The sequence below is a fragment of the Nannospalax galili genome, unplaced genomic scaffold (assembly GCF_000622305.1).
Source record: "Nannospalax galili isolate Female #2095 unplaced genomic scaffold, S.galili_v1.0 scaffold395, whole genome shotgun sequence".
In the NCBI taxonomy this organism is placed as follows: domain Eukaryota; kingdom Metazoa; phylum Chordata; class Mammalia; order Rodentia; family Spalacidae; genus Nannospalax; species Nannospalax galili.
The window spans coordinates 980,735-998,203 of NW_008335527.1; the positions used below are offsets into that span (position 1 = coordinate 980,735).

General features: G+C 38.5%; 1 protein-coding gene across 5 annotated transcripts in view; it reads right to left on the reverse strand.

The window, feature by feature from the left end:
- Positions 1–17,469, reverse strand: part of Tab2 (TGF-beta activated kinase 1 (MAP3K7) binding protein 2) — a 76,058-nt gene that overhangs the window by 27,822 nt on the left and 30,767 nt on the right. For 4 of the 5 annotated variants that reach the window (XM_008830418.2, XM_029562208.1, XM_029562211.1 and 1 more), the window contains one exon: positions 3,971–4,161. In XM_008830418.2, the coding sequence (XP_008828640.1) occupies positions 3,971–4,072 (102 nt within the window). In that variant the 5' untranslated portion in view covers positions 4,073–4,161. Of the gene's footprint in view, positions 1–3,970; positions 4,162–15,647; positions 15,775–17,469 lie in introns of those variants that run through there. The other variant, XM_029562209.1, reaches the window with a different exon arrangement.

The window sequence follows — 17,469 nt, forward strand, 5'->3', positions numbered from 1 at the left end:
TAATAGAATAAGTAACAATTTGGACGTAAGAGAGAGAGGGAAAAAAAAAGAAAAAGAATTAAAGAACTGGAAGATTAGAAGCCAAAGAGAAACCAACAAAAGTTAAAATGTCTATAAACAGTTTGGTATGTCATAAAAATCACCTGAGACAGAACTGGACTCTTGTTAAGAAATGATAGTCTGTATTATTCGAAAAAGTATCAGAAAAAGAAGTGAGCAGTGGTTGATTTTTTTGGGGGGGGGGCTAGTGCCAACAATTTAAGGCTTTAAAAAAAGTTATTTATTTTTATTTTATGTATATGCATGTATTGCCCGCATGTAGGCAAGTGCACCTGTGCTGTGCAATGCCTGCAGAGGTCAGAAGAGGCTGTTGGATCCCCTGGGACTGGAGTTAGGGACAGTTGTTAGCTGCCATGTGGGTGCTGGGATTCGAACCCGGATCTTCTGCAAGAACAACCAGTGTTTTTAACTGCTGAGCCATCACTCTAGCCCAATTTAAGGCTTTTTTATTAATAAAAATCCTTCAATCTTACTCATAAATATGAATTGTAGTCAATTAAAATTGAAAAAGTGATCACAATCTTTCTCCACTAACCACCATTCCTTATGATAATTAGACCATCCTTTGCTAACTTTATTGCTATTTGCTATTCCTACTAAATTCTTTTTTTTTTTTTTAAAGCTTTTTTGAGACAGAGTTTCCCTATAGCCCCAGTTGGCCTGGCTATGTTGACCAGGCTGGCCTTGGATTCATAAAAATTTGCCTGCCTCTACCTCCCAAGTGCTGGGAGCAAAGGCTTGCACCACCACGCCCAGCTACCATTCCTGGTAAATTCTTCTCCCTACTACATCAAGCCTCACAGAGATATAAAAATTTCGTTTTTCAGCCTGGCATGATAGCGCATGCCTTTAATCCTCACATTTGGGAGGCAGAGGTGGGCAGATCTGCGAGATGGAGGCCAGCCTGGTCTATATATCGAGTTCCAGCCCAGCTGGGGCTACAGGGAAATCCTATCTCAAAACAAAAACAATAACAAAAAACCCAAACCCTCCAAACAAAACTTGTTTTTCTTTCACCTCCTATTTCTCTTCCCTAATTAAAATATATTTTCCAGGACTGAAGATGGTTCAGTGATTAAGATCACTAGCTGCCTCCTACTATTTGAGAGGCAGAAGCAGGCAGATTTCTGAGAGTCTGAGGACAACCTAGTCTATATAACAAGTTCCAGGCCAGCCAGGACCACATAGAGACCTTGTCTCCAAAAAAAAAAAAAAAAAAAAAAAAGAAAAAGAAAAAGAAAAAGAAAAAAAAGTTCCTACTAAATTTAATTCTGTACTACCTTTGTAAAAGCTTCACACTCATTTACAAAGTCTTCTTTAATTCTCTCGAGATGTCAAAAATCCCTTTAGTCCTTTTGTGATCAATTTAATGTGTTCATATTAAACAGCATGTACCACCATGCTTGGTTTGTTTCCCTAATAGACTAAAGTGATTACACTGATTACAATGAAGTACACATTAGATATCTTCTGTATGTTTCAAAAATATTTTAAGCAATTCTATAAAAGGCTCTATGCTTTACTTCCAGTTAACTGCATTTAAAATATCACTGAGCTATATATAGGGAGTGTTCTAAATAGTTGTTCAGTATCATGTATATGAAATTTGTTGGAGAATACTTAGTATTTTCTGGTGAATTTTTCAATGACTCTCTGAATACCTTTAGCCTAGCTTTATTTTCCTACTAAGTTCTACTTTATTTGAAAAGCTAGAGAGAGGGACTTGCATTCTACTGGAGACTATCTTTCCCCTACTCTCCCTGTTCTTTCCCCCTTATAACGTCTGACTTCTATCTTATTCTGTTTATTTCCTTGCTTACCTTTTCCTTTCCCATTCTATACTGATAAATGTAGCTACTGATTCATTTGCCAAATCTCTGCTACGAGCCTTCCACTATTACTACTCTTTTAGAAATCTACTGAGCCAGGTAGCCTATTAATTGCTTTACCTTATTTTTTCCTGTTAAGTTTCTGTTGTTGTTGCTGCTGTTGTTGTTGTAGGTGGTGGTGGTGGTGGTGGTGGTGGTGGTGGTGTGTGTGTGTGTGTGTGTGTGTGTGTGTGTGTGTTGAGATAGGGTCTCCCTGTAGCCCAAGTTGGCCTGCAACTCATTACGTAGTCTAGGTTGGTCTAGATCTCACACAGCCTGCCTCTGCCTCCCAAGTGCTGGCATTGAAAGCCATGAGCCACCACACTGTTCACTGTAAAGTATTTTCTATCCTCATTAAATAGTGAAGAAATGAGAGTTAAAGGGGTTAAGTTACTGTTAGTAACTATCAAAATGTAAACTCAGGTCTGCTTATCTAAAACATATGCTTATCAACAGGTAAATCTGGAGAATTCCATGTACCTGAGGATGATTACAGTGTGAGGTATGACATTGGGGCTGCAGAACAAGCCGGGATCCCAGAGCACCCCAGTCAACCCCTGAAATTCATTTTGAAGGATGTGGGAAATAAAAATCTTTAGCAGGTAAATAGATGATAAAATCTTCATTTAGAAACATACTTTAGCAGACTTAAGAAGACAGACTGGCAAACCGAAACTGGGTTAAGGCTAAAGGTACACAGACTAACTAAAATAAAGATAAACGGCAATAAAGGTGTGAACAAAATGTACACAGTCATTATCAAATAAATTTGGAAAAGATTTCATACCATTTCAAATTTTAAAAATCATTCGTCAAAAGTAAGCACATATAACGAGCCACAAAGTTTCTTTTTCTAAAGTATTTTATTTTAGTACTTTTATTTATCTTTTTTTGTTTTGTTTTGTCTTTTTGAGACAGGGTCTCCCTGTAGCCCCAGCTGGCCTGGAACTCGCTATGGAGATCAGGCTGGCCTTGAAATCACAGAGATTCACCTGCCTCTGCCTCCCAAGTGCCGGGACTAAAGGTCTGTGCCACCACACCCAGCCTTTATTTACTTTTTAAATTTTATGTGTATGAGTGTATTGCTTATATGTATGTAAGTGCACCTATGTTGTGCATTTGCTCACAGAGGTCAGAAGCTCTCTTCTGATTCCCTGAACTGGAGCTTCAGACAGTTGTTAGCCGTCAATATGGGTGCTGGGAACCAAACCTGGATTTTCTTCAAGAGCAGCGAATGCTCTTAACATTGAGCCATCTCTCCAGCCCCCCTCAAAGAGCTTTTGACCGAAAGATTTCCAATTTCAGTAAGTGGGAAGTACAATTATCACTAAATATTTAGAATTATGGATTTCTAGATTTAGCAATGTAGAAATTAAGAAGTTATATTAATTAGAAAACTTATAAACAAAAATATTTTAAAAAATGCTTTTTTCTTTACAATTGGGGACTTAGCACTATCAGCGCAAACTCCTTCATTGTATATGTAAGAAAACTGACATACAAAGCAGGCTTTCACAACTACGCTTGGAGTGCCAAATTAGTAGAACAAGTTTTCCATCTAATAATTTTCTTCACTTTCATATAAAGGTCTGGAATTTAGGCAGAGGCAGGTGGATCTTTGTGAGTTCCAGGCCAGCTGGGGCTACAGGGAGACCCTGTTTCAAAAAGACCAAAAAAAAAAAAAAAAAAAGGGTCTGGAATTTTTAAAATCTTACAAAAGGAGGGGGAGAATAAAGCAAGTTCTGGGCTACTAAATTTGTCAGCATACACCAATGCTTCTATGTTCAGAAGTCAATTAACCCTTGGATCTACAAGACAGGCATTAAACCATTTCACAAGTGGTTACTGAGAGCTCCATCTTTGCCAAAGGTCACATGACTATCAGACATAAAAGCTCATTTCTTTTCATTATAGAACATTAATACAAACAGATAATTCCAAAAAGTTCTCTTCCAATATCTAAAAAGACCCACCAGATTAATATTATTAATATTGTAATTAATATTCTGCATTAACCAATTCGCAAGTCAATGAACACTGACCTGTAACATGCACCTGGATACAACAACTTCAGGCACCTCAGGGAATTTTTGTCGCAGGTCATGTAAAACCTGAAAATCAATTTGGTGGCTTCCTTGGGCCATTCGTAAGTTGCCTGCTCAGGACTAGCTGTAGAGTAGGCAATTCTAGGCCTTAGTGGAATTAGTACTCATCTCTTCTGTCCAAGCATTTTCTGTGAAAGAAGAAAAAAAAAATGTGAGAGCTGATTACAGAATGAATATTGCTGTAGATTTATAATGAAAGGATATGTACTTTAGCACCTAAGAATAAACTAAAATGTTATTTAGGACTAATGCTTTCCATATAGCTATACTGACTGTTGTTTCTAACGGCAAATTTTTAAATTATCTAATGTCTCTGTATTTCTTTTATTTATTTATTTTTTTGTCTTTTCAAGATAGGGTCTCCCTGTAGCCCTAGTTGTTCTAGAACTCGCTATGGAGACCATGTTGGTCTTGAATGCTTCTGCTTCCTAGTACTGGGATTAAAGGCATGTACCACCAAATCTTCTGTATTTGTATGCTATAAAATGGCAGTACCAAAATTTATTCAATTAAAAAATTACTGTCAAGGGTGTCTTTTCTCAGTCTTTTAAAGGGGGAAAATTAGTGACTTCACTAAGTTTTTTCTTAAAATTTATTTTATTTTATGTATATGAGTGTATTGCCTGCATGTATGTAAATGCACCCATGCATGCAATGCCCATGGAGGTCAGAAGAAGGCATCGGAGCCCCTGAAACTGGACTTACAGACGGTGTTAACCACCATGTGGGTGCTGGGAATCAAACCTGGGTCCTTTGCAAGAGCAGTCAGAGCTCTTAACTGCTGAGCCATCTCTCCAGCCCAAAGTTTTTTTGTTAATAATCACACAGGATAGCCTTAAGTACAAAATATTCCTTGTTCTACTTAAAATCCTTGAAGAATCTGAAAAATGAGATTCTATGAAAGATTGTATGTTTTCTCTAAAAAATGCTTGAATCTATTTTATACTTTGCTTAATTTTTCAGACATATTCAATTCTTAAATGAACAATCCATTCACTCTCAGGGTCTTAGTAGTATTTTACTCCAAGTCTATTCTACTAAATCGATACTTAAAAAATACCAATACTTGGGCTTCATAGAGATTTTTTTTTGGGGGGGGGACCACTCTTTTTGAGATAGGGTCTCCCTGTAGATCCAGAAGGCCCAGAACTCACTATGTAAACCAGGCTGGCCTCAAACTCACAGAGATTGGCCTGCCTCTGCCTCCCAAGTGCTGGCATTAAAGTGTGCACCATCGCACCTGGCTGGCTTCAACCAGAGATTCTTGTTTAACTAGTTGTGGAGCAGTCTGGGTGGGCATAAGGGTCTTTAAAAATTCCCTAGGTGAGTCTAACATATGGCCAAAGAACTTTCCCCTTATTTATATTACTAACCTTCCTAATGTAAACCATGTTTAGTTTTGAAACTTTCTTTGCGATATCAACAGGATATAGGTATAATAAACCTAAGTATTAAAAATCATTTTACTAAGACAGTTTCTTTTGAGCTAATTTCTTGGTTTTTCTCTTTTAACTTCGTTAAATTATAGACTTTAAAAAAATAAATGTTTGTCATTTCCTTTTGGGCATCTAAAGTCTATTTAAAACTCAACAGGTCCAAAATTGAACTTAACTGAATTCATTAATTAATGTCTGTGTAAGTGGTTGAACAAGCACATGCAGAGGCCAGAAACCAACACTGGGTGTCTTCTATTGCTCTCCCTCTTATTTTTTGAGATGGCGTTTCTCACTGAACCTGGAGCTAAAAGACTGGCAGACCAATGGGCCCCAGGGATCTGCCTGTCTCTGCCCCCAAGACCCCCCATGGCCGGGACTAAGTATGTTGGTAGTGATACCCAGGTTTTGTGGGTGCTAGGGATGATCTGAACTCAAGTCCTCATGCTTGTGTGATAGGACATTCACTGGCTAAGTCATCTCCCCAGTCCCCAAAATTAAACTTTTAATTTTTTCCTATCCAAAACAATCCTGAGTTTTTTCTACTCCAGTTATCCATTTTTTTCATATAAGTGGCTGTTCTTGTCCCATATGTAGTCTACCATGAAGTTTTGTTGACATTATTTGCAGAAAGTACTGTTAGACAATTCTTTCTTCTTACTGATTTTGTCTAAGCTACCATAATTTACCTTGGCTATTTCTGCAAAAGTCTCATAAATGGTCACTTCTCCACCTCCATTCTTTGCTTCAGTGTTCCTGCTTCCACACTCAGTCTGCTCAAGTCTTTCCTCTAGTGGATCCTTTGTGAACCGTACACCAGACAGACTACTCCTCTGGCTCGACATCACACATCACAAGGTTTGTTGCTCCCACCACCCCTGACTTCACTTCCTATTACACTCCTTGTTCTCCCACTTGCAAATGGGCTTCTGGGAACTGCTTGAAGAAATCAGACAAGGGCCTTCCACCCTGAATTTGCAATTATGTTCCTCCCTTAATGCTTTAAATGCTCCTGCCTGGAACATTTTCCCCTCAGATATTCTTTTACTTCTTAAGATCTTTGATCAAGCGTGACTCCTCAGAGACAGCTTCAGGGACCAGTCTTTCTGTGTAAAATAATGCCACACTCTGGCAATCATAGCCTCATACTGCTTTTTCTTCACAGCATTTTTACGTTATCTATGTTTGATTCATTATCTATCGCCAACACAACTCCAGAGCAGAGGTTCATAGACTCTGAAGTTCACTGCTACATTCCCAGGATGCAGATCGTGGAAGAAATACAAGTTTTACTCTAAAGCTTCCTTTGTATTACAGTTTCTTTTTAAAAACTTATTCACTTATATTTTATGTGTAGGAGGGTTTTGCCTGTATGTATGTAAGTGCATCACGTGAGTACAATGCCTGAAAAGGCCAGAAAAGGGCATCAAATCCCCTGGAACTAGAATTACAAAGGTTGTTAGCTGCCATGTGGGTGCTGGGAATTGAACCCAGGTCCTCTGCAAGAGCAGCCAGTACCCTTAACCACTGAGCCATCTCTCCATATTACAGTTTCTAAAATACACTTCAAATAATTTAGAGTTGGAAAAAATAATTATACATAATGTTTAAGACAGGGAAATAAACCCTTGGTCTAAATAAGAAGCACCTTTATTAATTAAATGGATGAAGAATGAAAAAAATTCCAACTTATTCCATTATTAAAACATGTGTATCTGTCACCACTGACTTGCTTTTCTAGACTATGAGGACCCAAATGAGAAAATTATTCAAATCCACAATTATACTTTATGTATGTGTCCTGTAATGACTGAGTAGTTACTATTGGACAAGTCTTCATGAGCAACAAAATATTAGAAATATTAGAAAACCAGTATTTGAAGGCAGAAACAGAAATGCAGGAGGCAGGGAAAAAGGAAACAACAAGGATAACTGTCAGAGTTCGGATTTAAAATATTCCCCAAAGGCTTCTGTATTTAAGGTTTGGTCTTCAGTGGTGGCACTTCTGAGACTGTGGAAACTAGGTGGTGGGCCCAACTGAAGGGAGCAGGTCACTATGTATGCGCCTTAGAAGAGTGTATTTTGTTCCCTGGTCTTTCCTTTCAAGGTTTGCTTCTGGCTGCCACAAGGTGAGCAGCTTCATTCCATGACACACTCCACACCACAACATTGTCTTAGCACAGACCTAAGAAGCAACAGAGCCAGTGTCCATGAAGTGAAACCTCTAAGACCAAGATCCCAAATAAACCTTTCTTCCTTTAGGATGATTTTTCTCAAGTATTTTGCTGTTATAATGACAGAAAGCTAACACAATGATTTTCCATTTTTAAGTGATTTTTAGGTAGGGAGCAAACCTGTAGTGTCCTTTTTATATTTTTGAGATTTAAAAATTTTACGTGTGTTTGTGCACATACCATGTGTGCACACACATACAAGCAGGTTCCCATGGAGGCCAGAAGGGGGCGCTGGATCCCTTGATATTGGAGTTACAGATCATTATGAGCTCTCTGGTGTGGGTGCTGGGAACCAAACTCTGGTCCTCTGTAAGTGTAGCAAGTACTCTTTAAATTTTTTTTTATTATTTTATACGTACAAGTGTATTGCTTGCGTGAATATAAGGGTACTCATATTGTACAATTCCCATGGAGGTCAGAAGAAGGGGCTGGATCTTCTAGAACTGGAGTTATGAACGTTTGTGTCATGTGAGTGCTAGGAATCGAACCCAGATACTCTGCAAGAGCAGTCAGTGCTCTTAGCCGCTAAGCTATCTCTCCAGTTCCAGCAAGTACTCTTAACTGTTGAGACATCTCGCCAGACCCTAAATTTGTTTTTTGAGAGAGGGATCTCACTACATAGCCAAGACTAGCCTGGAATTTGAGATCCTCCTGCCTCAGCCTGTTGAGTGCTGTCATTAAAGGTATGTGTCACCATGCTCAGTAAAAACCTGCAATCTTTATTTGCATGACAAATTGAAGGGAAGACTGGTATGACTAGAGAGGCTAAAGCCTAGTGAATAAGTAATGGAAAGGACAGGTCTGTAGAGAGGAAGCCCAAGTCCTGTGTACTCTCTGTATTATACATGCTTGATTTCTGAACTACACATATGTGAGACATTTTAAGCAGCCAGGCTAAGGTTAAAATTACCAACCCAAGATTCCAGAGTCTGTAGTTATGAGTTCAGTCAACTGTCCCCTAAAACAAACCAAACATCATTATCCACTGGAGAGAAACAAAATACTTGAGAATCTCTACATGGCATTCATTCTTTTACCATCCAAAATTGTAAGTGAGAAACAGGAAAACAGGCTCTTCTATACTCGAGAAAGGTAACCAATGGAAAGCAAGCCTGAGATAACTCAGCTGCCAGAATTAGCAATATGAATTTTAAAGCAGCTATTTTAACAACGCTCACAAATGTAAGGGTAAATATACTTGAATGTCTCAGGAAAGAAACAGGATATATTTATATATCCCTATAAATATGAAATGTAATTTTTCTATTCAAGAACTGAAATTTCTGAAACAAAAATATTCACTGGACAGATTTAATTGCAGATTGGAAATGACAGAGGTATGTGAACTTGAAGACAAAGCAATCTGAAGGATGGAGAGAAGTATGACTGGGGGGACGTCTAGATCCTCAGGGTCCAGTAGGAAGCATCAAAAACTTCAATGTATTACTAACTAGAGACTAGAAAGAAACAGGACAGACAAACAGCATATAAAAACAAACGGGGCTGGAGAGATGGCTCAGTGGTTAAGAACACTGACTGCTCTTGAAGAAGACCCAGGTTTGAATCCCAGCACCCACACGGCAGCTAACAACAGTTTGTAACTCCAGTTCCAGGGAATCTGACAGCCTCTTCTGTCCTCCTTGGGCACTGCATGACACGGGTGCACTTATGACATTCAGGAAATACACGCATACACATAAAATAAAAATAAAAAAAACAAAAACAAACATACATGAAAAAGTGACTAAAAATTTTCCCATGTTAGTAAAAGACATAAATTTATAGATATAAGTTCAGCAAACCTCAAGTAAGGAAACTCACACAGAAATGTAGTCAAACTTCTGTAAACTAAAGAAAAAGAAAAATCTTAAACATAATAAAAAAAATAATACCTATAAACAGGGTAACACCAAATGAATGAAGTTTTTTTTGGGGGGGGGGCCTTTTTGAGACAGGGTCTCCCTGTAGCTCCAGCTGGTAGACCAGGCTAGCCTTGAACTCACAGAGATCCTCCTGCATCTGCCTCCTGAGTAAGTCCGGAGAGATATGCCGTGGGCCACCACACTCAGCTCTTTTTAAAAATATTTTATTTATTATTTTACGTGTATGAGTGTAGTGCCTGCATGTAGGTGAGTGCACCCGGGTCGTACAATGCCCTTGGAGGATAGAAGAGGCTGTTGGATCCTTTGGAACTGGAGCTACAGACAGTTGTTAGCTGCCATGTGGGTGCTGGGAATCAAACCCAGGTCCTCTGCAAGAACAGTCAGTGTTCTTAACCGCTGAGCCATCTCTCCAGCCCTTAAGTCTTTTTTTTTTTAAAAAAAAAAAAAAAGAAAAAAAAGGGCTCACTCTAGTCCAGGCTGCCCTTGAACTTGTGGCAATCCTCCCGCCTCAGCTTCCTGAGTGCTACTATTATAGGTGAGCCAGAAAGCCCAGCTGAATGCTGATTTATTAGAAACAATGGAGACCAGTATGTAGTACAACAAATTTGCTTTCATTTGGCTTTTAAGACTCAGGCTGGTGTTGAACTTACTATGTAACCCCAGGCTGGCCTGGAACTCACAATCTTCCTGCTGTAAATAAGTAAGTAAATAGATTAAATTCCATATAACTATTTTAAAGTATAGCCTTTGTGAAGGAGTAAGACTATTTGTAAAGAAAAGCCAAGCAAACTGGTATTAATTTCAGTATGAAAATCAAGAAAAATCTTTAAAAAAGCCTATTCTGGAAAACTATTTCTCATAGCAAAAGAGAGACATACTTTTTTCCCTCTGGTCTTTTTGAGACAGGGTCTCCCTGTATCCCCAGCTGTCCTGGAACTCACTATATAGACCAGGCTGGCTTTGAACTGACAGAGATCTGCCTGTCTCTGCCTCCGAAGTGCTTAAGTGCTGGGACTAAAGGCAGGTGCCACCATGCCCGGCTTGACGTATTTTCTATGGTAAGATGTAAAATGACTATTCTGAGAAAGAAGAAGAAAAGAGACTGCATAAGGCGTTTCCAGCATTAAAAGTACAGTCATGGCACCTCAACTTCTATCGGCTATCATGATCTAGGTTTCATTCCTTCAGGGTTCTCAACAGCTGCAGAGTATATATACAACACTACATAATATTACAGTACATATGCTGAAAAGGGACAGAAGATGCACCACATTCTTTTTTTTGTTTTGGTTTTTTCTTTAGGAGTAGGTAGTTTTGACCAGACAGTACTTAGGACAGTAAATAGCAATAACTAATCAGACTAAAAGCTATGCTTTGCACTCAGCACCACTTGCCCTAAATATTTCCAGGACTATAAGAGTATACAAAGCTAACTGTTCAACCGCAAGAAGAGAGTACAGCTTCTAGATTTAATGAAACACACAGAAAAAAAAGCAAAGCAAGCAGGCAATGGACTTGTAAGTCTAATTAAAATGTGGGTAATTATGGTAAAAGGATGAGAGGCTTGAGCTGCAGATTAAACACTGAGAGGCATTTTTGGTGTCAGCATTACTTACAATCTGAATGTAGATGAGATAACCCTATTCTACAACTCAAGAACACTTGAAGAAATGTGTTCTTAGCTATATGTTAAAATATACAGTCAATGTTACTGTTTTCCCAAAAACATCATTTCCAAAAACCAGCATATATGTAAGTACTGATTATCTTAATAATTATGTATGTGTGTTGTCTGTTCTGGGCACTTAGATGTATGTGGAGGCCAGAGATTAAACTCAGGTGGTGTTCTTCAGGTGCTGTCCACCTTGTTTTTTGAGACAGGGTCTCTCATTGGCCAGCCCCAAGAAGAAAAAATTTTTTAAATTTAAAAAAACTTCTGTGAGCCTGTGAGCACAGGCTACTCTTGCAGAGGACCAAGGTTTGATTCCCAGCAACCACATGGTGGGTAACTACTGTCTGGAACTCCAGTTCCAGGGGATCGCCTTCTTCTGACCTCCGAAGGACTGTATGACACAGGTGCACTTACGTGCAGGCAATACATTCATAAACATAAATAATAATAATAACAATAATAATAAAGTGTTTAAATATATATTTTTTAAAGATTTATTTTTATTTTATGTGTATGAGTATTTTGCCTGCATGTATGTATGTTTACCATGCATCAGGGTGTCAGATTTCCTAGTACTGGAGTTATAGACGGTTATGACCCACCATGTGGATGTTGGGAACCCAAACTTGGGTCCTCTGCAAGAACTTAAAATAAGTAAGTGCTCTTTAACTTCTGAGTCATCTCTCCAGCACCCCCCCCACCCTTTTTGGTCTTTTTGAGACAGGGTCTCCCTGTAGCCACTGCTGGCCTGGATTCGCTATGGAGACCAGGCTGGCCTCGAACTCACAGAGATCTGCCTGCCTCTGTCTCCCGAGTGCTGGGATTAAAGGCATGTGCTACCATGCCCGCTTCCAGGCCCCTTTTTAAATTATGTGTCTCTGTGTGAGACTGTACACATGAGTGCAGGTGCCCTTGCAGACTAGAAAGGGATGTTGGATCCCCTGGAACTGGAGTTATAGGCACTGTGAGCCACCCAACATGGGTACTGGGAACTGAACTCAGAGCCTCTAGAAGAGCACAAAGTAATCTTAACTCTGACCATCTTCCATCCCCTTGAATTCCTAATGGGGGCAAAGGAAGAGGGAAACACTCTTATTTTACTACTGAAGTTATAGGCTAAGATGAAATGTAATACTTTATAGCCTTGATAAGACATTAAAAATGAACAAACAATACAAAGCAATGACCAGAGAGATAAGGAAAATATGTCAAAGATTGAAGCTGACTACTCCTGGTCATTCTCTCTTTCCCTAGTACATCAAGCCAGAATAAGATAGTTTCATAAAACTTTTTAAAAAAGATTATTGTATTTAATTGTTTCAAAGTTTAGGCAATTTCAGTTTTTCTATTTACTTACAAAGACTGTTATCTTCCAATGCAAAAATCTGATATCAAAAAGCAAATAAAATGCCTATGTTTATAGCTTTTACTCATGAAAATCTTTTAAACAAAAGAATAGGCAATTAAATATAGCAGCTATGTTAGATCTATTACAGTCTATAAGATAGCTAAACATAGAGACTTATCTATATACTTAATAAAAAAAGTTAAAGGTAAGCATATTATTATCTAAATAGATAACAAGAGTATAGTTAAGACATTCACTTTTGCTTTGGGAAGAAAAAAAAATCTCAGTATCAGGTCTAGCATGATGGTGTACACTCAGCTAATTAAGAAGGTCTTTTGTCATAAACAACCACAATTATCGAAAACAACAAATTGTTTTTGTTTCAATATTCATCACATCTTCAAAAAAAAAAAAACCCCAAACCCCCAAAACCCTGGTTTCTAAACAAAGATGGAACCGAAAGGCGTATAACAACATGGGGTGGGGAGAAGCCAGGAAGGAGAGGGAAGCATTATTAGAACTTGTGTGCTGGAATGGGGATGTTACTGCTAGGTTAAATGGAGACTGACTCTAGGTACAGGTGAGAAGGCATCTTGATTTAGTTGAGGTACTTGTATAAAGCCCTAATTCTAGACATTTTTAAAAAAGACAGAGTCTCATTTGGCCTCAAATTTGTTCTATAGGTGAGGCTGACCTCAAACCCCAGATCTGTGTCCCAAATGTTAAAATTAGAGGTAGGCACCACCATATCTAGCTTTTAGGAAGTTTTTATTGGTGAAAAAAACAACAAAATCTATAGTCATTGCCACATAGAAGGCACAAAAGTGGATGATATTCACTGACTTCTGGGATGGGTGCAGAGGCAGTTGAATCTCTGTTAGCAACAGGCCAGCCTGGTCTACACAGTGAGTTCCAGGCCAGGTGGGGCCACAGGGAGACCTTTTCTCAAACAAACAAACAAACAAAACAAAACAACCCCCCCAAACAAACAAACAAACAAAACCAACGCCCCCCCCCAACTAGAAACTTGATCTAAATGTTTGTGTTCCTTAAAATTCCTATGATGAAATCCTAAACCAAGATGATATTAGGAAGCAGGGCCTTTGAGAGGTGACTGGGTATGAAAGGATTAGTTCCCTTATAAAATATAAAATAGAGGCCAAAGGGAGCGCATTTGCCTCTTTCATCATGTGATGACAGAGTTAGAGGATCCTAACCATGAACCAGAAAGCAGGCCCTTACTACACACTGAATCTTTGGGCACTTTGATTTTGCACTTCCTGGCCTCCAGATCTGTGAGAAATAAGCAAGGTGTTTTTAAGTTTCTCAGTTTGCGATACTTTAAGGCACTCTTGATTTATAGCAGTTACACTATGTTATTTCTGAGACTTTAACTTTTCCTCATTTTTAAAAACTAAAAATAATAATAATAATAATTTATATGTATGAGTGTTAAGTCTGAATGCATGTAAGTGTACCTGGGTCAGGCAGTGCCCAAGGAGGCCAGAAGAGGGTGTTGGATCCCCTGGAGTTTACAGAGGGTTGTTAGCTGCCCTATGGGTCCTGGGATTGAACCTAGGTCTTCTGCAAGCTCAGCCAGTCCTCTTAACTGCTGAGCCATCCTCCAGGCCCCAACAGTTCCTCATTTTGACAATTCATACTTATGTGTGTATAAGCTGAATCATAATTTCACTCAACTCCCAATTCTAGTCACAGCATAGCCTAATGGTTGCTTTCAATAAAGCCATACTAAATTTTCGGTAACTATCCACTGAATGTCAGTCTCCTACAATACTGTGTAGTAAAGTGGAACTACCATGATCTCTAGTTAGTAGAAAATAAGCATGTGGAATTCTTTAAGATACTGGGGAATATGAATAAAAAGGAACAAGAACAAATTTAGTAATTCCAATTTTAAGAAATCTTTCACAAACTCAACATGTCACTAATTTTGTCATTTATCATTTCTCTAATGTTATTGCTATACAGAAAAATAAGGCTTTTTTGGAAGTAATGTGTTTGAGAAATGTTTAAGGCAAAGGTTTCTTTACCGCTTAGGTAGTAGAGGAAAATGCAGTATTCCCCAAACTTAACAGGAGCATCTTGCCATTCATCTGTAAATATCTTGGTGTAGACAACACCTGGGGGAAATACTACCATATAAATATGGTAATCAGAACACAGAGTCTCTCATTGGCCTGGAACTCACCAATTAGGCTTGAATGGCTGACCAGAGGGCTACAGGAATTCACCAGTCTCCTGAATGCTGTGATTATAAGCATGCTTAGCATGTTTATGTGGATGCTGGGGATTGAACTCAGATTGGATCAACCCAGATCTCAGAAGCCCAACTTTTAAGATTAGTAACAACACAGTGAAAGCTAATTATATTATGCCTGTCTATCCTACAGCAAAAATGCCAACATGTAGCAGTAATAATAATTACTTATTTTGAATATTGTAGATTCTCACAAAGTACAAAGGAATAAAGCTTTGGTGAACAGGGCTTCATGCTACCCTGACTGCAGAATACTGAAGTTGTTTTAATCTTTGAGACCTTCTTTTGCAGTGTATATGGAACAAATATTTAGTGTAAGTGTAAATGCTGAGACAGCTAGCTACTTGAAGACCCCAATAGGACTAGTTTGTGTTTAAGTGCTAAATAAGGAGCATGACTTGTGCTACACGTATTTAAAAGGATCTCTGGGAACTGGAGAGTCATGAAGCACAGCTATGCAAATAGGCTAACGTATGAAGCAAGGCCAAATAAAAGAGTACACAGATTTCAGAGATGATGATGTGAGTAGACAATGGAAGGAGGAGCACAGGAAAGAAGGGACCATGAAGAAGATAGAAGGGGTAGGGAATTGCTTCGATGGATGAGGAAGGCCAAAGACCTGCAGGGTGGGTTCCATTAGAGAAGGCAACAGGATACACTAGCACTCTAGTTTTAATATTATTACATAAAATTATATACATGTCATTGCTTAAGACAAGATCTTGCTATATTTCCCAGGCTGCCCCTGAATTCACGATCCTCCTACCTCCAACTCCTACATGCAGTTCTCCTTGTTCCTTCCTACATGGCTATGAGTTTCAAAGGAATCCAACACCTTCTTCTGACCTCCGTAGGCAAGCATGACATAGGTACACTTACACGCAGGCAACACACTCGTACATATAAAACAAAGAAGAAAACTTTTGAATTTTCTATTCAATGTACTGCATTAAAGCCATGAATGCTGACCACTTCTTATGCCACAACAAGTTTTTATAAAGGAATGTGCAAGTCACTCATGCTTGGCAATTTATGTGTTGTGGTTTTGTGGTACATACTACCATTTCTAAGGATTAAGAAGAGTACAGTAAATCTGAGACAAGCACATTATATATCTGACTACCTTGTGTGTCTTTTCCACTTCATATCTCATTATTTTCTAATATTTTAGCACTTCAAAATGGAAACAAAGTTTTCAGTGTCCCCTCACTGTAATTTTTTGGATTACCCATCCTATATATAAATATCGGTTTTTAAAAGAAAACAGGAGCTAAGTGTATTAATAAATTATTTATAGATAAAAAGAGGAGAAAAGAAAATGAAAGTAGAAAACCCCATTTTTGGTCTTAACATTTATTGCTTCATTTTTCCTGTGGGTTTTACCTGCATGTTATGTAAGTGTACCTGGGTTGTGCAGTGCTCACAGAGACCAGAGAGGGCACTGGATCCCCTAAAACTGGAATTACAGATGGCTTGTTAGCCACCATATGGGTGCTGGGAACTGAACCTGGGTCCTCTGTAAGAGCAGTCAGTGCTTTTAACTGCTGAGCCATCTCTCCAGCTTCCCCATTTTTGGTCTTATATCATGACCATAGACATTTATAATGAACCAACTAACTTGATACATGAAAATTAACATGATTAGGTTAAATATTAACTTACAATGGCACCTTATCATGAACATGAAGGTTTAGAGAAAGCTATGAGATATTTCAGAAAGTGCCTCCATGCCGGCCCCATGCTTTCTTCCTACTGTTCTCACATAACTTATCTTCTCTCCACTGTCACAGACCCTGGCTAACTCTTTCCAGAGTGGACTGCTAGCCAGCTGCTAGGTGTGTCTACAGAGCACTGGAGTGTGATAATGATTATGTCCATGATTTAAACAAAGCACACATGGATATCTGTTACGAACTGTATCAGAATTCATTCATTCTCCCTCCTCCCCCATCTTCTGTCTCTCTCTCCTAAAGCTGAAGCTAAAGCAACTAATTTGGGGAAAAACATATCTGTATAAAAATAGATGCATATCAGATGCTCACCCCAGTATGTATCACCAAAACAATTTCTTTTTATTTTTAAATTATGTGTATATGTATACGTGTGTGTATATTTATGTTTGTGTACACACCTGCCACAGTACACATGTGGAAATCAGAGGACAACTTGTGGGAGTCAATTCTCTCCTTCCACCGTTTGGGTTTTGGTGATTTAACCCAGGAAGTTTGACTTGGTAGAACGTGTCTTTACCTCCTGAGCCATCTCTGTGCCCCCTCCCCGCAAACAATTGTAATACAGGAGAAATAAATTCCTGCATAGCCACATTAAGGTGTATTAAAAGTCTTTTCTTTATCTTAATGGAATAAGACATTCAAATTTTTATATGTAAAAACCTGTTAAGAAACTAAAAACAAAAAAACCCCCAAAAAACAAGATGCAGAATCCATATACAACAGAAGCCCTGTGTGTAAAAAAAGACAAAAGGCAGACTTTACAGATATATTTTAATGCATAGTAAAGACTATGAAGGTAATTCAAGGAGATGTAGCTTCAATTTTGCAACATTTCCAAAATTTTTTGGACAGTCT